Source organism: Mesoplodon bidens, assembly GCF_964165515.1.
Source record: "Mesoplodon bidens genome assembly, chromosome: 6".
NCBI classification, from domain to species: Eukaryota; Metazoa; Chordata; class Mammalia; order Artiodactyla; family Ziphiidae; genus Mesoplodon; species Mesoplodon bidens.
The window spans coordinates 63,269,957-63,289,466 of NC_138162.1; the positions used below are offsets into that span (position 1 = coordinate 63,269,957).

General features: G+C 36.7%; 1 protein-coding gene across 1 annotated transcript in view; it reads right to left on the reverse strand.

Moving 5' to 3' along the window:
- CCDC171 (coiled-coil domain containing 171) overlaps window positions 1-19,510 on the reverse strand; it is a gene marked incomplete at its 3' end in the record, with an annotated part of 346,216 nt that overhangs the window by 146,720 nt on the left and 179,986 nt on the right. The window contains exons 18-19 of the mRNA XM_081236213.1: window positions 10,953-11,457; window positions 9,991-10,107 (exon numbers count right to left, since the gene is read on the reverse strand). Of these exons, the coding sequence (XP_081092339.1) occupies window positions 9,991-10,107; window positions 10,953-11,457 (622 nt within the window). The remainder of the gene's footprint in view (window positions 1-9,990; window positions 10,108-10,952; window positions 11,458-19,510) is intronic.

Here is a 19,510-nt window from a genome sequence, read left to right on the forward strand (position 1 = left end):
TTGATGCTATGAAGATAGAAGGAACTTAAGTAGCACTTTTGAAAGAGTTCTAAAATGTTTCCAGGTGCTTGCAGGTTGCGCTTTCAAAGAAATCACAGAATTTTGTACTTAGGGAATACTGGAAAGCAACATAGACACGAAGAATATAGAAGCTCAACTGGATGGATGAACAACTACTAGGTGTACAATTGTCCTGATACATGGCCAGCTACATTGCACCAGCATCCATCTGTACATAGAAGACTGTTACTACATACCATGTATGTGATGAGTCTCATGATTACTGATCATCAAAGATGAGCATAAACAATATCTGGAGATAGCTGCAACAACTGTATTACAACTTGAAAATATCTGTAATTCCTACTAGTAAATAAGTCACCATGCTGCTAATATTATCATGGTCTGTCATCACCATTCATAATTGAAGGAAATGTTCATTAATTGTTAGTGAAACAAGATGTAATTATTTTCCATCCAAGTCCACAGATGCTCCCCCTCTGAATTCTATCCACGGACCATTTTGAGAAGGGTTCTATGAACCCCAGATTAAGAGATCCCTTATCTAAGGAATATACTACACAATCATAAAACTATATCCTTCAGCCTCTGCTTCTGTGTCAACTTAAATAATAAGAAAGCTGCATACCTGGACTACTCCACTCAGAGAACCATAATATAATATGCTCTCAGTTTTCACTGAAGACAAACATAAGCAACACTAACAAGAAAAAAACTTCTGTATCTTCTATGAAGTAGCTTTTAAAGACATAAACTGTGAATGTTATTCAATATTTTCAATATGATAATCCACGTAATAAATTCCTCTTAGGGTTTAGTAGCAAAAAAAAGTATTAATGGTTTGCTCCGTATGTTTGGAGAAATAAGAGAGCATCTCATATCTGGGCAACAACAAGCAGCTCAGTTTAGCTAAACTGTAGGTTTATCAATGAGAGTACAGGGAGGTGAGACTATACAAATAAATGAGAATCAGATCAAGAAAGGTCTTGTACACCGAGCTAAAGAGTTGATTCATAAAGTAGGAAATGAGGAACAATACTGCTGCTGATACAAAGATATGTAACAAACCAAGCACTGCCGATATGCAAAAACTCGTTTAAACCATTACAATAGCCAAGGAGATGGTACAATTATTATAGCCATTTAAAATAAGTGCGAGAAAAAGAACAATGAAAAATGGTACATAGAATGACCCAGTCATATTGGAATACACACAAAACAACTTGAAAGAAGTATACACAAATATTAATCATACTCTCAGGGAGATTACAAGAGCTCTCTTATAGTGATATTTTACAAATACCTGTAAGCTGCCATAATTTTTTTTCTGGAACAAGGTGGAGGTTTTAAATATTTTTAAATACACATGTATTATTTTAGAATAGATCTGAGAGGAAATTTTTTTCTTTTTTTCTTTTACAAAAATCTTAAAAAAATAATTGTGTTGTTTTTTTAAGACAGTATCTGGATATTCAACTAAATCTTCTAAGAAAAGGCTCTTAAAAGTTTTCTACAAACTGCCTATAAGTTGCAAAATATGTAAAAGCCTCATATATGTTTCTTAAAATAATTTTGATTTTGTATATTATTTTAACAATTAAATATATTCTATGAAAATTGTGACACTAGAATTTTACACAGTCATGAACACTTCCAAGGATAAATTATTCATTCAAAAATTGTTAAGAATAATAGGCAAATAAATTTTAATTTAGAAAACAAAAATTCTTTCACATTTTCCATATGCTTGAAAATTCTCGGAATAAAATGTTTGAAAAAATATGGGAAAATGCAAGAATAATAATTTTAAAAGTCACAAAATAAAAGTCAGTAAGTTAAATGTGGCTCAAAATAGACACTAATAGCTCAAGTACTAAAAATGATCCACGGTCAGATTGTACTTATTTCGATTTCAGATATGAGTGAAATTATGTGTATAACAAAATTCTCTAAATTACTTCTTCTCACACTTTACTGTGGTTATAAATCATCTTGTTAAAATGCAGATTCTGGCTGAATAGCTCTGGAATGGAGTCTGAGATTGTGCATTTCTAACACCCCCCAGTTAATGCTGATGCTGCTGGTCGACAACCACACTTGGAGTAACACATCTCTTTTTATTCTTTGTTAGGATTCACTAAAGCCTTTAAGCTTTAAAATATATACTAATAACTACTTATTAATACAAGTATCTTTACTTACTGCTTTGAACTTCCTAATATGAAACCTCAGTGTTGTGCCGAATACAACCTAGATTTCTGAGTTTTACCTGGAAGAGCTGCTATGACCTCTACAAAGTTAACTCAAAGTATATGATGAAAGAAAGCTGTGAGTAGTAATAGCAGGGGCATGTATATTTGAGTCATCTATCCTCTAGATAATTAAAATTCAATTATAATTGAAATGCATAAATGTGTAAGAAAATGGATGAACATTCTACTCATAATCATCTACTCCTGTATTTGTTCAGAGATATTTCAAAGCAAATCAGCACAATTGTTTCTATCTTGAGAAATTCAGTCTGAACAAGTCATATAAAAATGCTCAGCTATCTATAGGGTTCTTTAGTCCACTCCTATAATGATTGATATCCCAGCCCTTCAGTGGAAGTAACATTCTCCCCTGTTTGAGGTAAATGATCTCTTGCAGGCACACCATTTGGATACCTGGAAGAGGTAATTTATCTCAAGTGGGCAAACACTTTAATGAAAGCAAGAAGGTTGCCACCTGTCCAGTATTTACAGAGACAACATGGAAACTGGGGTCTTTGCCCACTGCCTGTAAATACATCGTCAAAGTTTAAGAAGGCAGCAGTGGCATCTACCTTTAGCAAACACCTCACTTTCTGAGCAATGAATTCAAGCTACCACTATTGAACTTCCAGTTTCACAAAAAGGTATAAACTAATATACAGGTCCCACTGAAATGTCAGTGCACAAAAAAGAGAGGGGCTTCCCTGGTGGCGCAGTGGTTGAGAGTCCGCCTGCCGATGCAGGGGACACGGGTTTGTGCCCCGGTCCGGGAAGATCCCACATGCCGCGGAGCGGCTCGGCCCGTAAGCCATGGCCGCTGAGCCTGCGCGTCCGGAGCCTGTGCTCCACAACAGGAGAGGCCACAGCAGTGAGAGGCCCGCATACCACAAAAAAAAAAAAAAAGAGATAACACAACATTTATTGGACAATTACATATACAAGGGACTTGGCTGAGAAAGTTACATTTACTCCTAATAACTCTATGAGCTAGGTACCGCCCTTAGCCAAATTTTACAGATGGATGAAGAAGGATGAAATGATTCTCCCAATGTCACACACATAGTAAGCAGTGGAACCCAGATTCAAATCTAGAATCCAAGTTCTTAATCCATATTCTACTGCATATCCAACATGCTTCATGTTCTCTTAGACAATTTTAAAACCTTCTCTCCTAATTAGTTAATAGTATAATTCAGAACTTACTCTAAAAAGATAAGCACCTAACTTTTCAAAAGAGTAATTTACTGATTTTTTTTGAACAATGATAATAGGAGAAGCAATAGTTACTATTTAATATATTAAAAGCTACTACTTGCTATTGCCATACATGTACTAGTTTTCCTGGAGCTAAAAAGAAAAAAGTGAAAATGAATGAGATAATGCCATTTGCAGCAACATGGACGGAGCTAGAGATTATCAGGCTAAGTGAAGTAAGTCAGAAAGAGAAAGATAAATACCATACAATAGCACTTATATGTGGAATCTAAAATATGATGCAAATGAACTTATTTACAAAATAGAAACAGATTCACAGACTTAGAAAACAAACTTATGGTTACCAAAGGGGAAGGGAGGGAGAGATAAATCAGGAGTTTGTGATTAGCAGATACAGATTACTAGAGATAAACTAGGTAAGCAACAAGGTCCTACTGTATAGCACAGGGAAGTATATTCAATATCTTGTAATAAACTATGATGGAAAAGAATATGAAAAAGATTTTATTTATACATATATATGAATCACTTTGCTGTACACCAGAAACTAATACAATATTGTAAATAAAAAGAAAAAAGTGACAGTGATGCCATCAATCGGTAGTCCTGACATGTAATATGATTTAAATTTTCAGCAAGTTCTTCAAAAAGACAGAAGGAACAGAAAAGAAAAATCAGAGTTCTAAGAAATATCCTCTTTCATTTCAGAATTTTCATATTTCCTAAATAGACTTTCCCAAGATTTTGCCATTTCAATTTCCCACATGGCTGAAAGAATTAAGATACTATTCATAGTATTAGATGATTCAAGGGACAAGGAATCAATTGCAAATCAAAGCTGAACTGATATTCTTGATACCTGCCCTATGATGAAAAACTCCTTCTGTAAATTGGTTAAATAGATGAAGGAATGCCCAACTGATATATATTACCCAGACATTACAATGATTCTCTAGAAGATTATTAACAGAAATAGAGAAAAATCCTCAAAAAGTATGATATTTTTTAAACTATAGCTATGATAGTATATCATAAGCAAAGCACAGCATCACTTCTGTGATATTCTTGCTGAAAATGCATAAGCTAAATCTGATCATGAGGAAACAAACAAATCAAAATTAAGGGATATTCTACAAATAATTGGCTTGTAATCTTCAAGGTCACGATGGTCAAGGAAGCACTGAGGAACTCTTCCATACTGAAGAAGACTAAAGAGACATGACTAAATGCAACACATAATTCTAAACCAGATCCTCTTGCTAAAAATGACGTGGTTGGGACAAATAGGGGAAGTTGAATGGAGTCTGAATGGTAGTAATGTATCAGTGCTGGTTTCCTGATGTTGATCATTGCACTATGGTTACATAGAAGAATGTCTTTGAAATACATGCTATAATACGAGGGAGTGATGGGGCATCAAGTAAGCAATCTGCTCTCAGACCATTCAGGAAACAGAATTCTCTTTGTGAACTACTTGCAACTTTTCCATAAGTTTGAGGGTATTTCGGAATAATTTTTAAATGAAGATATTAAAGAGTATGTAGCCTATGATATCATTTATATCATTTGTTAGTCTGCTAGTGGATGGATGAGTAGGTGGCATGAAGGGAGGAAGGAAGGGTGAATGGATAGAGAGAGAAAGAGGGATAAAACAGATTGGAAGAACACATAAGAACACATAAAAATGCTTACATTAACTATCCCTATATGATGGGAAAATATGTTTTTTTGTTATTGTTCTCTGATTTATTTCTTTTCCAAGTTTTCTGAATTGACCTGTTTTCTTGTATAATGGAGGTAGTAGATGTGAAGGTAATTTGAAAAAAAAGAACAAACAAAAACAATCCTCTCTACTGCACATGTTGATTAGCTGATTCATTCCATCCACAAACTCTTCCTTCTCTTTTGTCAACCTCCAGGTAGCCATCTAGGGAGAATCATGTGAATGATTCAGCTCAGGCCAATGAAACAAGCTCAGGCCAGGCCAATGAAACAACAGCAAAAGTCTGCTGGGGAAGCTTTTGAGAAAGCTTTTGCCTTCGTGATATAAAGGGATATATTCAGCAACACATGTCTTCATATTTTTAAGAATTTTCTTGAGATATAATTCACACACAATATAACTTACCCATTTAAAGTGTACAAATCCCTGGTTTTTAATATAATCACAGTTATGCAGCCATTACCACAGCAATTTTACAAAATTTTAGTCACCCCCAAAAGAAACTCCATATCTATTAGTAGCCACTTCCCATAACCCCCAACCCCTCCCCAGCCTTAGGCAGCCCCTAATGTACTTTCTGTCTCTAGATTTGCCTAATCTGCATATTTCAAATAAATGGAATAATATGATATGTGTTTTCAAATAAATGGAATCATATTATATATAATCTTTTGTGATGTAGCATATTGCTTTCATGGTTCATCCATGTTGTAGCAAGTATCAGTACTTCATTACTCTTTATGGCCCAATTATATTTTATTGTTTGGATATCTGTCCATTACCCATTTATCAGTTGATGGGCATTTGAGTTTGTTTCCATTTCTTGACTATGCATTATGCTGCAGTAAACATTCATTGCACAAGTTTTTGTACATATATGTTTTCATTTCTCTTGGATATATACCTAGAAGGGGAATTGCTGGTTCAAATGATAACTCTATGTTTAATATTTTGGGGAAATGCCACTCTTTCCCAAAGCAGCTATATCATTTTTTATTCTCACCAGCAATGTATGAATGTCTTCACACTGTGTCCCTCCCTTCTCCTTCCTGCACAAATACAATCCTGATGCCTAAAAGCAGAGTGACCAGCTTAATACTAGGAGGCATAAACACGAAGATGCTAATGGCTTAGCAGAAAGACACAGTCTGGATTTCTATCTACCTCCAGACTTACTATTTGGGAGGAAAAAAACCTTATATGAATAAGCTACTCTAAGTGGGGGTCTTCTATTAGGTACAAAGAAAGCAAACCTGTGATGCCCCCAAACATCCAATGTCATTATATTCAGAGGAATAAATTTCTTCCTGATCTTTATATGTATACTAATTTATAACAGAACCATGTTTTAACAAGTTGGAGCTGTATGGGATGTGTAAATGGTCTTGAAATTTTAAGATAAACTAATGTATTTTTATTTTATTTACTCTAAATTTTTATGAAATTTCTTCATTATTATTCAGTTAATGCAATAAATCTTAATAAAGACCGATATCTGAAGTAAGAAAAGTAAGTGAAAGAGTAAACAAAGGCATTCTAAGCACTTTACAAATTAACTCATTTAGTCCTCTAAACTCTGAGCTAGGTAAAACTTACTATGCCCACTCTACAAATAAAGAAACTGGGAAACAGAGTTTAAATAACTTGCCCATGTCATGGGGCTAGCATCAGAGTCAGTATTCAAAGTCAGGCAGAATACCTGCTTAACCTTACACTGTGTTGCCTCCACTGTACAGCAATTTAGCAATTTTAGAACAGAAAATTAATCATTAGTAGTCTAAAAATGTATACAGGTAGGCGTGTGTGTATTCATGTTCATTAATGCTAAATGCTACTTTCATGGTGAGATGGGTGGTAAGGGAACAACAATTTTTTTTAGCACCCACTATGTACCAGATACTGTACAAAACATTCAACAAGCATTATCTCATTAATTCCTCATAACAATGGGGAAGATGATACCATCTTCATTTATGGGAAAAGAGTGTGAGGCCCAGTAAAGTTAAGTAACTTGCCCAATTTCACACAACTAATAACTAGCAATGCTGAATATAATATCAAGTCTGCCTTGTTCAAAGCTAATGCTCTTTCTACTATACAATAATGATTACCTATTTAGATTTTTCAGACACTTAAACTATAAACTCAACATGACTGTATAAACTGTTATGGCTTTACATTTATTACCCTTATCTGTTGATAATCACTCATAGACTTTGAAAATATTTTCCCACCTTTTCTGCTAAAATATCTAAAATTTCTACTAGGATACACATAAAAATGAAAACACAATTACCTAGATAACAATACATTAAACCCTTCATCGTGTTTTGAAAGAATTATTCTATAAGCCCAGCTAGTCAAGCCACCACTGCAGAAGATCCACACTGATCATTTTTGTACTTGTTCAGTAACAATTATCTATCTGCCTGGACCATATGCTTTCCAATACTCTTCAGGACTTTGATACATCAATTATTTTCCCCTTCTAAGCAACAATCATTTTCTCTTCTCCAAGTAGTGTTCTTTATCCAACAACATTTAAAGGCTTGCCTAAAAATAAGTTTTCCTGAACTTGCTATTTCCTCAAGCTAGAGGCATACCAGGTTCTAACATCAAAGACAGCTTGTCCCTAGAGATAGGCAAGCATGTAAAACACCACTCTTGGTCTACCTTCTACTTCATAGGTCTTACCTACACATATTTTTATCAGGGTCTGAATAAAAATTTTGTCAATATTTTAACTTAAAAATGTTACAAGGGGCTACTTTTAGAAAATGTGCTCAGGGGAAATCGCTGCCTACTTTCATAAATCAACAATCTGATCCCAAGCCAATGATCTACCCTTTCCCCCACTACTTCCCAATATGGTTAGAGTAGACAATATATTTTATCCATAAGTCAGACCTGCTACGCATGGATTTACATTCTCACCTCTTGAATGTCCCTTCTTCCCATTCTATGCTTATTCCCACCTCTACATCTCTGCTTAAGCTATGCCCTGCATCTGAATGCCAGCTCTCCTCTCTAACTTACTGTCATTCTAGGCCCAACTAAATCACTAGTCCCTGAAGCTTTCCCAATACTCATAAGCCCACATTGAGCTTTACCTTCTGCGTATTCTTACATTTAAAGCCTGTACTTCCTCATCCAATCCTTGATTACATTCTGCCTAAGTTGTTCATGAGTTGTTGCTCTTATTCTTATGACCATTACGTATATTTTCTAGAGGATCGATCAAGTCACATCTTTTTCTTTTATCTCCTCAAGCATATAGCACAGTGATTAAAAGAATGCATTAAATAAAGTAATAATATAAATAAGATTATAGCTTAAGAAACCAATCTATTTTATGTCCACATGCCTGAAAAAATATGACTAACAAAAATCATCCGTTTATTAAACTAAACCCCAAAATTTATTAAGTTCTTTCAAGAATGTTACAATTTTGCTTTGAAGTTATAATACCAACATTCTTTTTTTTTTTTTTAATTATTTATTTATTTATTCATTTATTTATGGCTGTGTTGGGTCTTCGTTTCTGTGTGAGGGCTTTCTCTAGTTGCGGCAAGTGGGGGCCACTCCTCATCACGGTGCGCGGGCCTCTCACTATCGTGGCCTCTCATTGCGGAGCACAGGCTCCAGGCACGCAGGCTCAGTATTTGTGGCTCACGGGGCCAGTCGCTCCACGGCATGTGGGATCTTCCCAGACCAGGGCTCGAACCCGTGTCCCCTGCATTGGCAGGCAGACTCCCAACCACTGCGCCACCAGGGAAGCCCCCAACATTCTTAAAATATATTTATTTGCACTTTTATTTCATACTCCAAACCCAGTATGTTGAGATTTTGCCGATACATTAAAATATGCATATTTCTTACCAACATTTATGGCCACAACCTAAAAATAATCTTTGGATCATAAGTTTTGTACTATAAGAGTCTAGTTTACATGTTTGAAATCACAATAAATGATCTATATTTACACAGCAGAATTGTCTGAAGAATTAAATTACATCCCAAATTATCATTTCATTAATACTTAGAATATTTCATTATGCAGGCAAGTATTAACAAGTCTACTGTACATTTTTTTCTATTAATGTGTCTGAAACGACCATAATTAGTCCAATGACATAGCTTAAGCAGTAGGTAACTGTATGTTACTCTTTAAGTGTAGAGAAATTAGTTTTCATTGAACCTTTCACATAAACATGCCACACAATCTGAGTCATGAAAAAATAAACTTGCATTTTAGACCTTTGGAAATCACTGGTTATAGGTGGCTTCACACCTAGTGGAAAGGAGCAGACTATTTAAATTAACTCTATTTAAAATTAAATAGAAAAAATAAAAACATGTTGCCAAAGGAGAGAGAAAAATTTTCTACTGATTCAGTTATTATTCGGATTTCTAAAGCACATGGCCAGGAACAGAAGAAAGGTTAAAACATTTGAAAGAATATTACCAGTATTACTTAATAAAAAAGCTAATGATGAGTTTTCCATAGGAAAAGCATGTCACAAAGGAAAAAACAGGTGAATGTATTCACCAAGAAGTGTCATTTAATTTCCCCATAAAGACAAAATTAACATCAAAAATTACATTAATTCACTACTTCATTAAATATAGGTTTAGTAATCTCTCTGTACCTGAATAAAAGAAAGATAAAAACAAATACATTTTCTTCCTTGAAGGTTTATTAGAATTTGTACCATAAAGAATTTCTGGACATTTGCTTTTTAAATGTATTTTGCAAGGACATAAAAAGGGGAATCATACCTGCTTTACTAATAGTTTCCTGTAACTCAGCCATAGAACTGATTATTGCAGCAAGAAGGTCAGAACTGGTGAGCCAACTGAGAGCTTGCAAACAACGTAACTGCTCCTTTTGATGTTCTGCAAAAACAGAAAAAAATCCATTATGCAATTCTACAAAAATTTATTAAAATCCATTTAAAAATTATGGCAATATTTAGCTATTTAAGAAGTAGATCAAAATTTGTACGTAGAACTTCACCTAGTGCAGAGAAGTCTACAATAGATGTGAGATTTTATTGACTTTATTTACGGTTCAATTTTTCCATATAAGAAGAGAAGTCAAATAATGTATTTGATCATGAAACAAACAGGCATTTTATTAACTCCTCTCTATATATAATGGTAACGGACATCATAAAAGAAAAGGGAGAAGGAAATTTTCTTTAGCTCTACTTACTTAATAGCTTGCTTTTGAAAAGTTAAAAACTGAAAAAATTGTTTCCTCAGAATAGTCAAGCATTCAAAAAAAGTTAGCTATAAAACTTACATTAGTTTCATTTTCATTCAATTCTTCAACAGATTTTTAACACTAATCATTTTATACTAATTCAAAGAAAGTGAAAGTAAATTATGCTACTAATTAATTTTAAATAGGGCAGAGTTTCTGGATTGACTTTATTGAAAAATCGCTGTACAAACTTTTCAACTTACTGTCAAAAGAGTATTCAAATATAATAAAGCTAGACAAAGTTGAAATCATATATATTTGCTTTCTTTATATTTTAATGTTTATAACAAAAAATTAAAGCCTAATTTATACATAGATACACACTTATTCATACACACATACATATCTACATATGTATGTAGATATGTTACATGATTTGACATTGTAAATGATTTTTTTATGTTTTTGCCCAACATATTCACTTCGTATGTCACTTACATTCGACTCTGATTTTTAAAAGCACAAATTATCTTACTTGGAAATTTATTCTTGTCTTTGGGCTCTCCTGTACACACCAACATGCCTATGCCTTCTTTGAAACTCTCCATCCAGGTAAAAAGAGACGCACATGACTGGCCCAAAATCTTGAGTCTGTTTGCTGCCAAAATTGCAATAACACCTTTCCGGAATACACGTATTAATCCTTTGAATGCTTTTTTCTTCATCTTGGCTTCCTCTTGCTTCTTTTCTTCTACAGTTGACAAAGCCTGGGCTAGAGTTCTAACTTGCAATTTTAACAACTCAAAGGTGTTGACCTGCTGCTGGAGAAAATCTCTCTGTGTGGATAAGGCAGATGATCGGCTATACAGAGGATATAAGGCACCAGCCATCAATGCGCAGGCCGCCAGCAAGGATGTTTGTTCCTTTTTAGTCTGTGATAACAAGTTTTTGAAATGTGTGTTTTCAACAACCAATTGTTCACGTGACTTCTCAATACGGTTCAATTTTTCCATATTTTTTTCAGCAATTTCTTGAAATTTCTATAAGAAAAGTCAAATAATATATTTGATCATGAAACAGGCATTTTATTAACTCCTCTTTTAAAAAAGAAAAACTTTTGCTGACAACTAGTTCTTTTTCTTCAAAAGATCTATGTTCTAAAATATCCAAAAAATACATAAGATAGAGCAACAGTGGGCCAAACAGCTTAGATCTAAATGTGCACAGTAATTTTTAAATCCCTTATATGGAAGCTTTACACAAAGTAGAGCACATACATTTAAAAATACTTTGTAAATTTCCTGTATACTTATGCATAAATACACATACTCAGAAAAAGAAAATTTCTTCTCTTCCATTACTCAGTAACATGTATTTCCTACTTTTAAACAGAAATCACACCAGCATTAGAGGCTTTTCTATACGTAAAAAGACTTAACTTTTTGTCAAAATAGCAAAGGGTTAAATAAATAATACAATACACAGCATCTGACTATCTGCCATTTACTAGATGAGAGGGGACTGATTCTGAGAGCATACTCTCATTTCAGTTTCTTCCTCCCCAAGACAGAAGGCTGTGCAAAGTACAGCTCCAGTGCTGGGAGTAAATTACTAACTGTGGGCTGGGCCTCAGCAGCACTCTGGTCCTTTTTTCCTGATCAAGGTACTTATAATTCAAAACTTAATATGCAACATACAGAAATTTTAACTGCAGGCACTGGATTTTAATCACTAGAAAATAAACTAGCTCTCCATGAAATCTTATACCTAATCATTAAGGAATTGTTGAAACAGAGTAAATTCAGAAGATGACAGATGCCAATTTCTTTTACTGATTCATTTATCATTCGATAAACATTTATTCATTGCTTACTAAATTCCACACCCTAGGAAACAGACAAATAAATCAATGATTATGGTATAATGCTGTGATGGAGCTATGCTAGATTGCCAGAGATGCACAAAAGGATGTTTATACCAAATGACATTGACAGGCTTTTGGAGGAATATGGCAAAGGACAAGTGGGAGTGAGATGTGTAATAGAAAGAACAACAACAAAAAACTCAACTCCACCAATAAGGAGGCTAGCCAATGGCTACCCTTATAATAAAATTTAATCTAATCTAGTCCATGGTGATTTAACAGCTTTAGCTGAATCTTTACTTAACCAAATAAGCCGCCCTGGCTTGTCCATGGACTTCGTTCTTTTTAAAACAGGCCAAGGGAGTTCAATTTGAATAAGGGGGTCAGTCAGAGACTAAGAAAAATCATGCTCTTGGGGCTTCCCTGGTGGCGCAGTGGTTGAGAGTCCACCTGCCGATGCAGGGGACACGGGTTCGTGCCCCGGTCTGGGAGGATCCCACATGCCGCGGAGCAGCTGGGCCCGTGAGCCATGGCCGCTGGGCCTGCACGTCCGGAGCCTGTGCTCCGCAACGGGGAGAGGCCACAGCAGTGAGAGGCCCACGTACCACGAAAAAAAAGAAAAAAAGAAAAGAAAAATCAGCTCTATATAAAGTGAAGCAGTATCTTCATTATGAGAGAATCCTTTGGGGAGCATTAAGGAAAATATTTCTCTTTGTATTATTGGTTCAGGTCACACTCCGTCTGAAATTTAACAGTGGTGTTTGGGAAAGGTTTACAGTGAGTGTCTGATTCAAGAGTTATCCACAAACAACTAGAACAATCAAAGGCATTTCCAAAATTTACACTGGCAGGAAGACTTCAAAGGTGTTCAGACTTAGAGAAAATCATACAAACTCTTAACTACTCTGCAAGATTTAGGTGTCAAAGCCTACCATGGACAATGTTGACAGGAAGTAGCCAAAAGGATTCAAACTTGTCGAAACACATGGCTGAAGAAAGTAACCCCTGGACCAAAACCAGTCCTGAGGCTAGGGGATGAGGTTCCCAAAGGTGCACGGTGAGTAGAAGGAGGCACTCAGAAGTACAGTCCTGAATACAAACGAGTAAAGGAAGTATACAAGAGGCCACTCTCTGATGGATTCAACTTCTTGAATGCTTTCCCTTGGGCAGGAGGGAAATTGGATTTAGTCTTGGTTTTAAATGTTTCTCTGCTATACTTTAATTTCCTTTATTTACTCCAACTATTCTCTGAAGTCTGATCCAGCCGTACCTGTGGTGGTACTGTGAGAAATAAAGGAATGGGGAAATAAGGGAATTGTAGCTTGCTCCAACCACACCTCTACTGATAGCCAAGTTGTGGCAGCAGTAGTCTATCAATGGGCCTGTGTCCCAGAGCTCCATATAAAGACCACTAGTAAAGGTCGTGGTGTTCCACTGGGAGCAGCTGGAAGATGGAAGAAACTCTGAGAGCCAAGTGGACGGCTTAGAAGCAGATGTACAACAGCCTTTATGAAAAGGGAAAACTGACAAAAGTTACAGCTAGAAAAAGCAGGAAGACTAGCATATAGCAAAGGAAGAGCCAGAAAACAAAGTAATGTGTTCTAAGGAAGTACAAATAATTCAGAATGTTTGAAGAGGAAAATGATGGAAATTTGAGAAGTATATAGATAATAAATGATTAAGCTAAAGAATTTAAACTTTACCCAGAAAGCTATGAGAAACCATAAAACTTGGGACAGTTGCTAAGCTTTAGTAAATGGATGGAAAAATTGGAAACATTAATAAAGACTGCCTGGGATAGCAGTAGAGTTTCAGGGAGTAGAGGGAGCAAATGGAAATTACAAAGTTTAATTCCATATTCTCTCCAAAATCAACTCCACCAGTTCATTTAGAGAAAAAAAGGAAAATTATAGAAAATCTAGGATAAAAGAGATGCACTGGTCATACCTAAGTAATCAAAATAAAAATGAACCTAATCGGGGTGGACCTGAGCGTCCTGAGGGGAAACGGCGAAAGGGAGGCACAGGGTCCGGATGGAGCGTCAGCGTCGCTCCTCCTGACAGCGGGGAAAGCGGCTTAAAACTCACCCTTAGGCTCGCAAGCCCTTTATTCAGTCAAGTCCCTCTGAGCTCCTTCCTCCCTGAGCAAGCACAGGTCACTCTCCACACCTCCCCTCCTGGGAGCCTATGCAGCCTGCCACTGCCAGAGTCCCGGGATCCAAGGACAACTTCCCCCAGAGAACGCACAGTGCGCCTCAGCCTGGTGCAATGTCACGCCGGCCTCTGATGCCGCAGGCTCGCCCCGCATCCATACCCCTCCCTCCCCCCGGCCTGAGTGAGCCAGAGCCCCCAAATCAGCTGCTCTTTTAACCCCGTCCTGTCTGAGCGAAGAACAGATGCCCTCAGGCGACCTACACGCAGAGGCGAGTCCAAATCCAAAGCTGAACCCCAGGACCTATGCGAACAAAGAAGAGAAAGGGAAAGCTCTCCCAGCAGCCTCAGGAGCAGCGGATTAAATCTCCACAATCAACGTGATGTACGCTGCATCTGTGGAATACCTGAATAGACAACGAATCATCCCAAATTGAGATGCTGGACTTTGGGAGCCACGATATATATATATATTTTCCCTTTTTCTCTTTTTGTGAGTGTGTATGTGTATGCTTCTGTGTGTGATTTTGACTGTATAGCTTTGCTTTTACCATTTGTCCTAGGGTTCTGTCCGGGTTTTTTTTTTTTTTTTTCTTTCTTTCTTTTTTTTCTCCCTTTTATTCTGAGACATGTGGATGACAGGCTCTTGGTGCTCCAGACAGGCATCAGGGCTATGCCTCTGAGGTGGGAGAGCCAAGTTCAGGTCACGGGTCCACAAGAGACCTCCCAGCTCCACGTAATATCAAATGGCAAAAATCTCCCAGAGATCTCCATCTCAACGCCAAGACCCAGCTCCACTCAACGACCAGCAAGCTACAGTGCTGGACACCCTATGCCAAACAACTACCAAGACAGGAACACAACCCCATCCATTAGCAGAGAGGCTGCCTAAAATCATAAGGGCACAGGCACCTCAAAACACACCACCAGACGTGGACCTGCCCACCAGAAAGACAAGATGCAGCCTCATCCACCAGAACACAGGCACTAGTCCCCTATACCAGGAACCCTACACAACCCACTAAACCAGCCTTAGGCACTGGGGACAGACACCAAAAACAACGGGAACTACAAACCTGCAGCCTGCGAAAAGGAGACGCTGAACACAGTAAGCTAAGCAAAATGAGAAGAAAGACAAACACACAGCAGATGAAGGAGCAAGGCAAAAACCCACCAAACCTAACAAATGAAGAAGAAATAGGCAGTCTACCTGAAAAAGAATTCAGAATAATGATAGTAAAGATGATCCAAAATCTTGGAAATAGAATGGAGAGCATACCAGAAACACTTAACAAGGAACTAGAAGAACTAGAGGGCAAACAAACAGTGACGAACAACACAATAAATGAAATTAAAAACTCTCTAGAAGGGATCAATAGCAGAATAACTGAGGCAGAAGAATGGATAACTGACCTGGAAGACAAAATAGTGGAAATAATTGCTGCAGAGCAGAAAAAAGAAAAAAGAATGACAAGAATTGAGGACCGCCTCAGAGACCTCTGGGACAACATTAAACACACCAAGATTCGAATTATAGGGGTCCCAGAAGAAGAAGAGAAGAAGGGACTGAGAAAATATTTGAAGAGATTATAGTTGAAAACTTCCCTAATATGGGAAAGGAAATAGTGAATCAAGTCTAGGAAGCACAGAGAGTCCCATACAGGATAAATCCAAGTAGACACACGCCAAGACACATATTAATCAAACTCTCAAAAATTAAATACAAAGAAAAAATATTAAAAGCAGTAAGGGAAAAACAACAAAAAACACACAAGGGAATCCCCATAAGGTTAACAGCTGAACATTCAGCAGAAACTCTGCAAGCCAGAAGGGAGTGGCAGGACATATTTAAAGTGATGAAGGAGAAAAACCTAAAACCAAGATTACTCTACCCAGCAAGGATCTCATTCAGATTTGATGGAGAAATTAAATCCTTTACAGACAAGCAAAAGCTAAGAGAATTCAGCACCCCCAAACCAGCTTTACAACAAATGCTAAAGGGACTTCTCTAGGCAGGAAACGCAAGAGTAGGAAAAGACCTAAAACCAAACACAGAACAATTAAGAAAATGGTAATAGGAACATACATATCAATAATTACCTTAAATGTAAATGGATTAAATGCTCCAACCAAAAGACACAGAGTGGCTGAATGGATACAAAAACAAGACCCGTATATATGCTGTCTACAAGAGACCCACTTCAGACCTAGGGACACATACAGACTGAAAGTGAGGGGATGGAAAAAGATATTCCATGCAAATGGAAATCAAAACAAAGCTGGAGTAGCAATTCTCATATCAGAAAAAAAGACTTTAAAACAAAGACTATTACAAGAGACAAAGAAGGACACTACAGAATGATCAAGGGATCGATCCAAGAAGAAGATATAACAATTGTAAATATTTATGCACCCAACATAGGAGCACCACAATACGTAAGGCAAATACTAAAAGCCATAAAAGGGGAAATCGACAGTAACACAATCATAGTAGGGGACATTAACACCGCACTTTAATCAATGGACAGATCATTCAAATGAAAATAAATAAGGAAACACAAGCTTTAAATGATACTTTAAACAAGATGGACTTAATTGATATTTATAGGACATTCCATCCAAAACAACAGAATACACATGCTTCTCAAGTGCTCATGGAACATTCTCCAGGATAGATCATATCTTGGGTCACAAATCAAGCCTTGGTAAATTTTAAAAATTGAAATAGTATCAAGTATCTTTTCCGACCACAACACTATGAGACTAGATATCAATTACAGGAAAAAAACTGTAAAACATACAAACACATGGAGGCTAAACAATACACTACTTAATAACCAAGAGATCACAGAGGAAATCAAAAACTACCTAGAAAAAAATGAGAATGAGGGCTTCCCTGGTGGCGCAGTGGTTGAGACTCTGCCTGCTAATGCAGGGGACACGGGTTCGAGCCCTGGTCTGGGAAGATCCCACATGCCGCGGAGCAACTAGGCCTGTGAGCCACAACTACTGAGCCTGTGCGTCTGGAGCCTGTGCCTCGCAACAAGAGAGGCCGCGACAGTGAGAGGCCCGCACACCGCGATGAAGAGAGTGGCCCCCGCTTGCCACAACTAGAGAAAGCCCTCGCACAGAAACAAAGACCCACCACAGCCAAAAATAAATAAATAAACAAATGTGGGGTTAAAAAAAAAAAAAAACCCAGCTTCTTCTAAAAAAAAAAAAAAAATGAGAATGAAAACATGATGACCCAAACCTATGGGATGCAGCAAAAGCAGTTCTAAGAGGGAAGTTTATAGCAATACAATCCTACCTTAAGAAACAAGAAACACCTCAAATAAACAAACCAACCTTAAACCTAAAGCAATTAGAGAAAGAAGAACAAAAAAACCCCAAAGTTAGCAGAAGGAAAGAAATCATAAATATCAGATCAGAAATAAAGGAAAAAGAAATGAAGGAAATGACAGCAAAGATCAATAAAACTAAAAGCTGGTTCTTTGAGAAGATAAACAAAATTGATACACCATTAGACAGACTCATCAAGAAAAAAAGGGAGAAGACTCAAATCAATAGAATTAGAAATGAAAAAGGAGAAGTAACAACTAACACTGCAGAAATACAAAGGATCATGAGAGATTACTACAAGCAACTCTATGCCAATAAAATGGACAACCTGGAAGAAATGGAGAAATTCTTAGAAATGCACAACATTCTGAGACTGAACCAGAAAGAAATAGAAAATATGAACAGACCAATCACAAGCACTGAAATTGAAACTGTGATTAAAAATCTTCCAACAAACAAAAACCCAGGACTGCATGGCTTCACAGGAGAATTCTATCAAACATTTAGGGAAGAGATAACACCTATGCTTCTCAAACTCTTACAAAATATAGCAGAGGGAGGAACACTCCCAAACTCATTCTATGAGGTCACCATCACCCTGATACCAAAAACAGACAAAGATGTCACAAAGAAAGAAAACTACAGGCCAATATCTCTGATGAGGATAGATGCAAAAATCCTCAACAAAATACTAGCAAACAGAATCCAACAGCACATTGAAAGCATCATACACCATGATCAAGTGGGGTTTATTCCAGGAATGCAAGGATTCTTCAATATACGCAAATCAATCGACGTGATACACCATATTAACAAATTGAAGGAGAAAAACCATATGATCATCTCAATAGATGCAGAGAAAGCTTTCGACAAAATTCAACACCCAGTTATGATAAAAACCCTGCAGAAAGTAGGCATAGAGGGAACTTTCCTCAACATAATAAAGGCCATATATGACAAACCCACAGCCAACATCGTCCTCAATGGTGAAAAACTGAAACCATTTCCACTAAGATCAGGAACAAGACAAGGTTGCCCACTCTCACCACTCTTACTCAACATAGTTTTGGAAGTTTTAGCCACAGCAATCAGAGAAGTAAAGGAAATAAAAGGAATCCAAATCGGAAAAGAAGAAGTAAAGCTGTCACTGTTTGCAGATGCCATGACACTATACATAGAGAATCCTAAAGGTGCTACCAGAAAACTACTAGAGCTAATCAATGAATTTGGTAAAGTAGCAGGATACAAAATTAATGCACAGAAATCTCTGGCATTCCTGTACACTAATGATGAAAAATCTGAAAGTGAAATCAAGAAAATTCTCCCATTTACCACTGCAACAAAAAGAAAAAAATATCTAGGAATAAACCTACCTAAGGAGACAAAAGAGCTGTATGCAGAAAATTATAACACACTGATGAAAGAAATTAAAGATGATACAAATAGATGGAGAGATATACCATGTTCTTGGATTGGAACAATCAACATTATGAAAATGACTCTACTACCCAAAGCAATCTACAGATTCAATGCAATCCCTATCAAACTACCACTGGCATTTTTCACAGAACTAGAACAAAAAATGTCACAATTTGTATGGAAACACAAAAGACCCCGAATAGCCAAAGCAATCTTGAGAAAGAAAAATGGAGCTGGAGGAATCAGGCTCCCTGACTTCAAACTATACTACAAAGCTACAATAATCAAGACAGTATGGTACTGGCACAGAAACAGAAA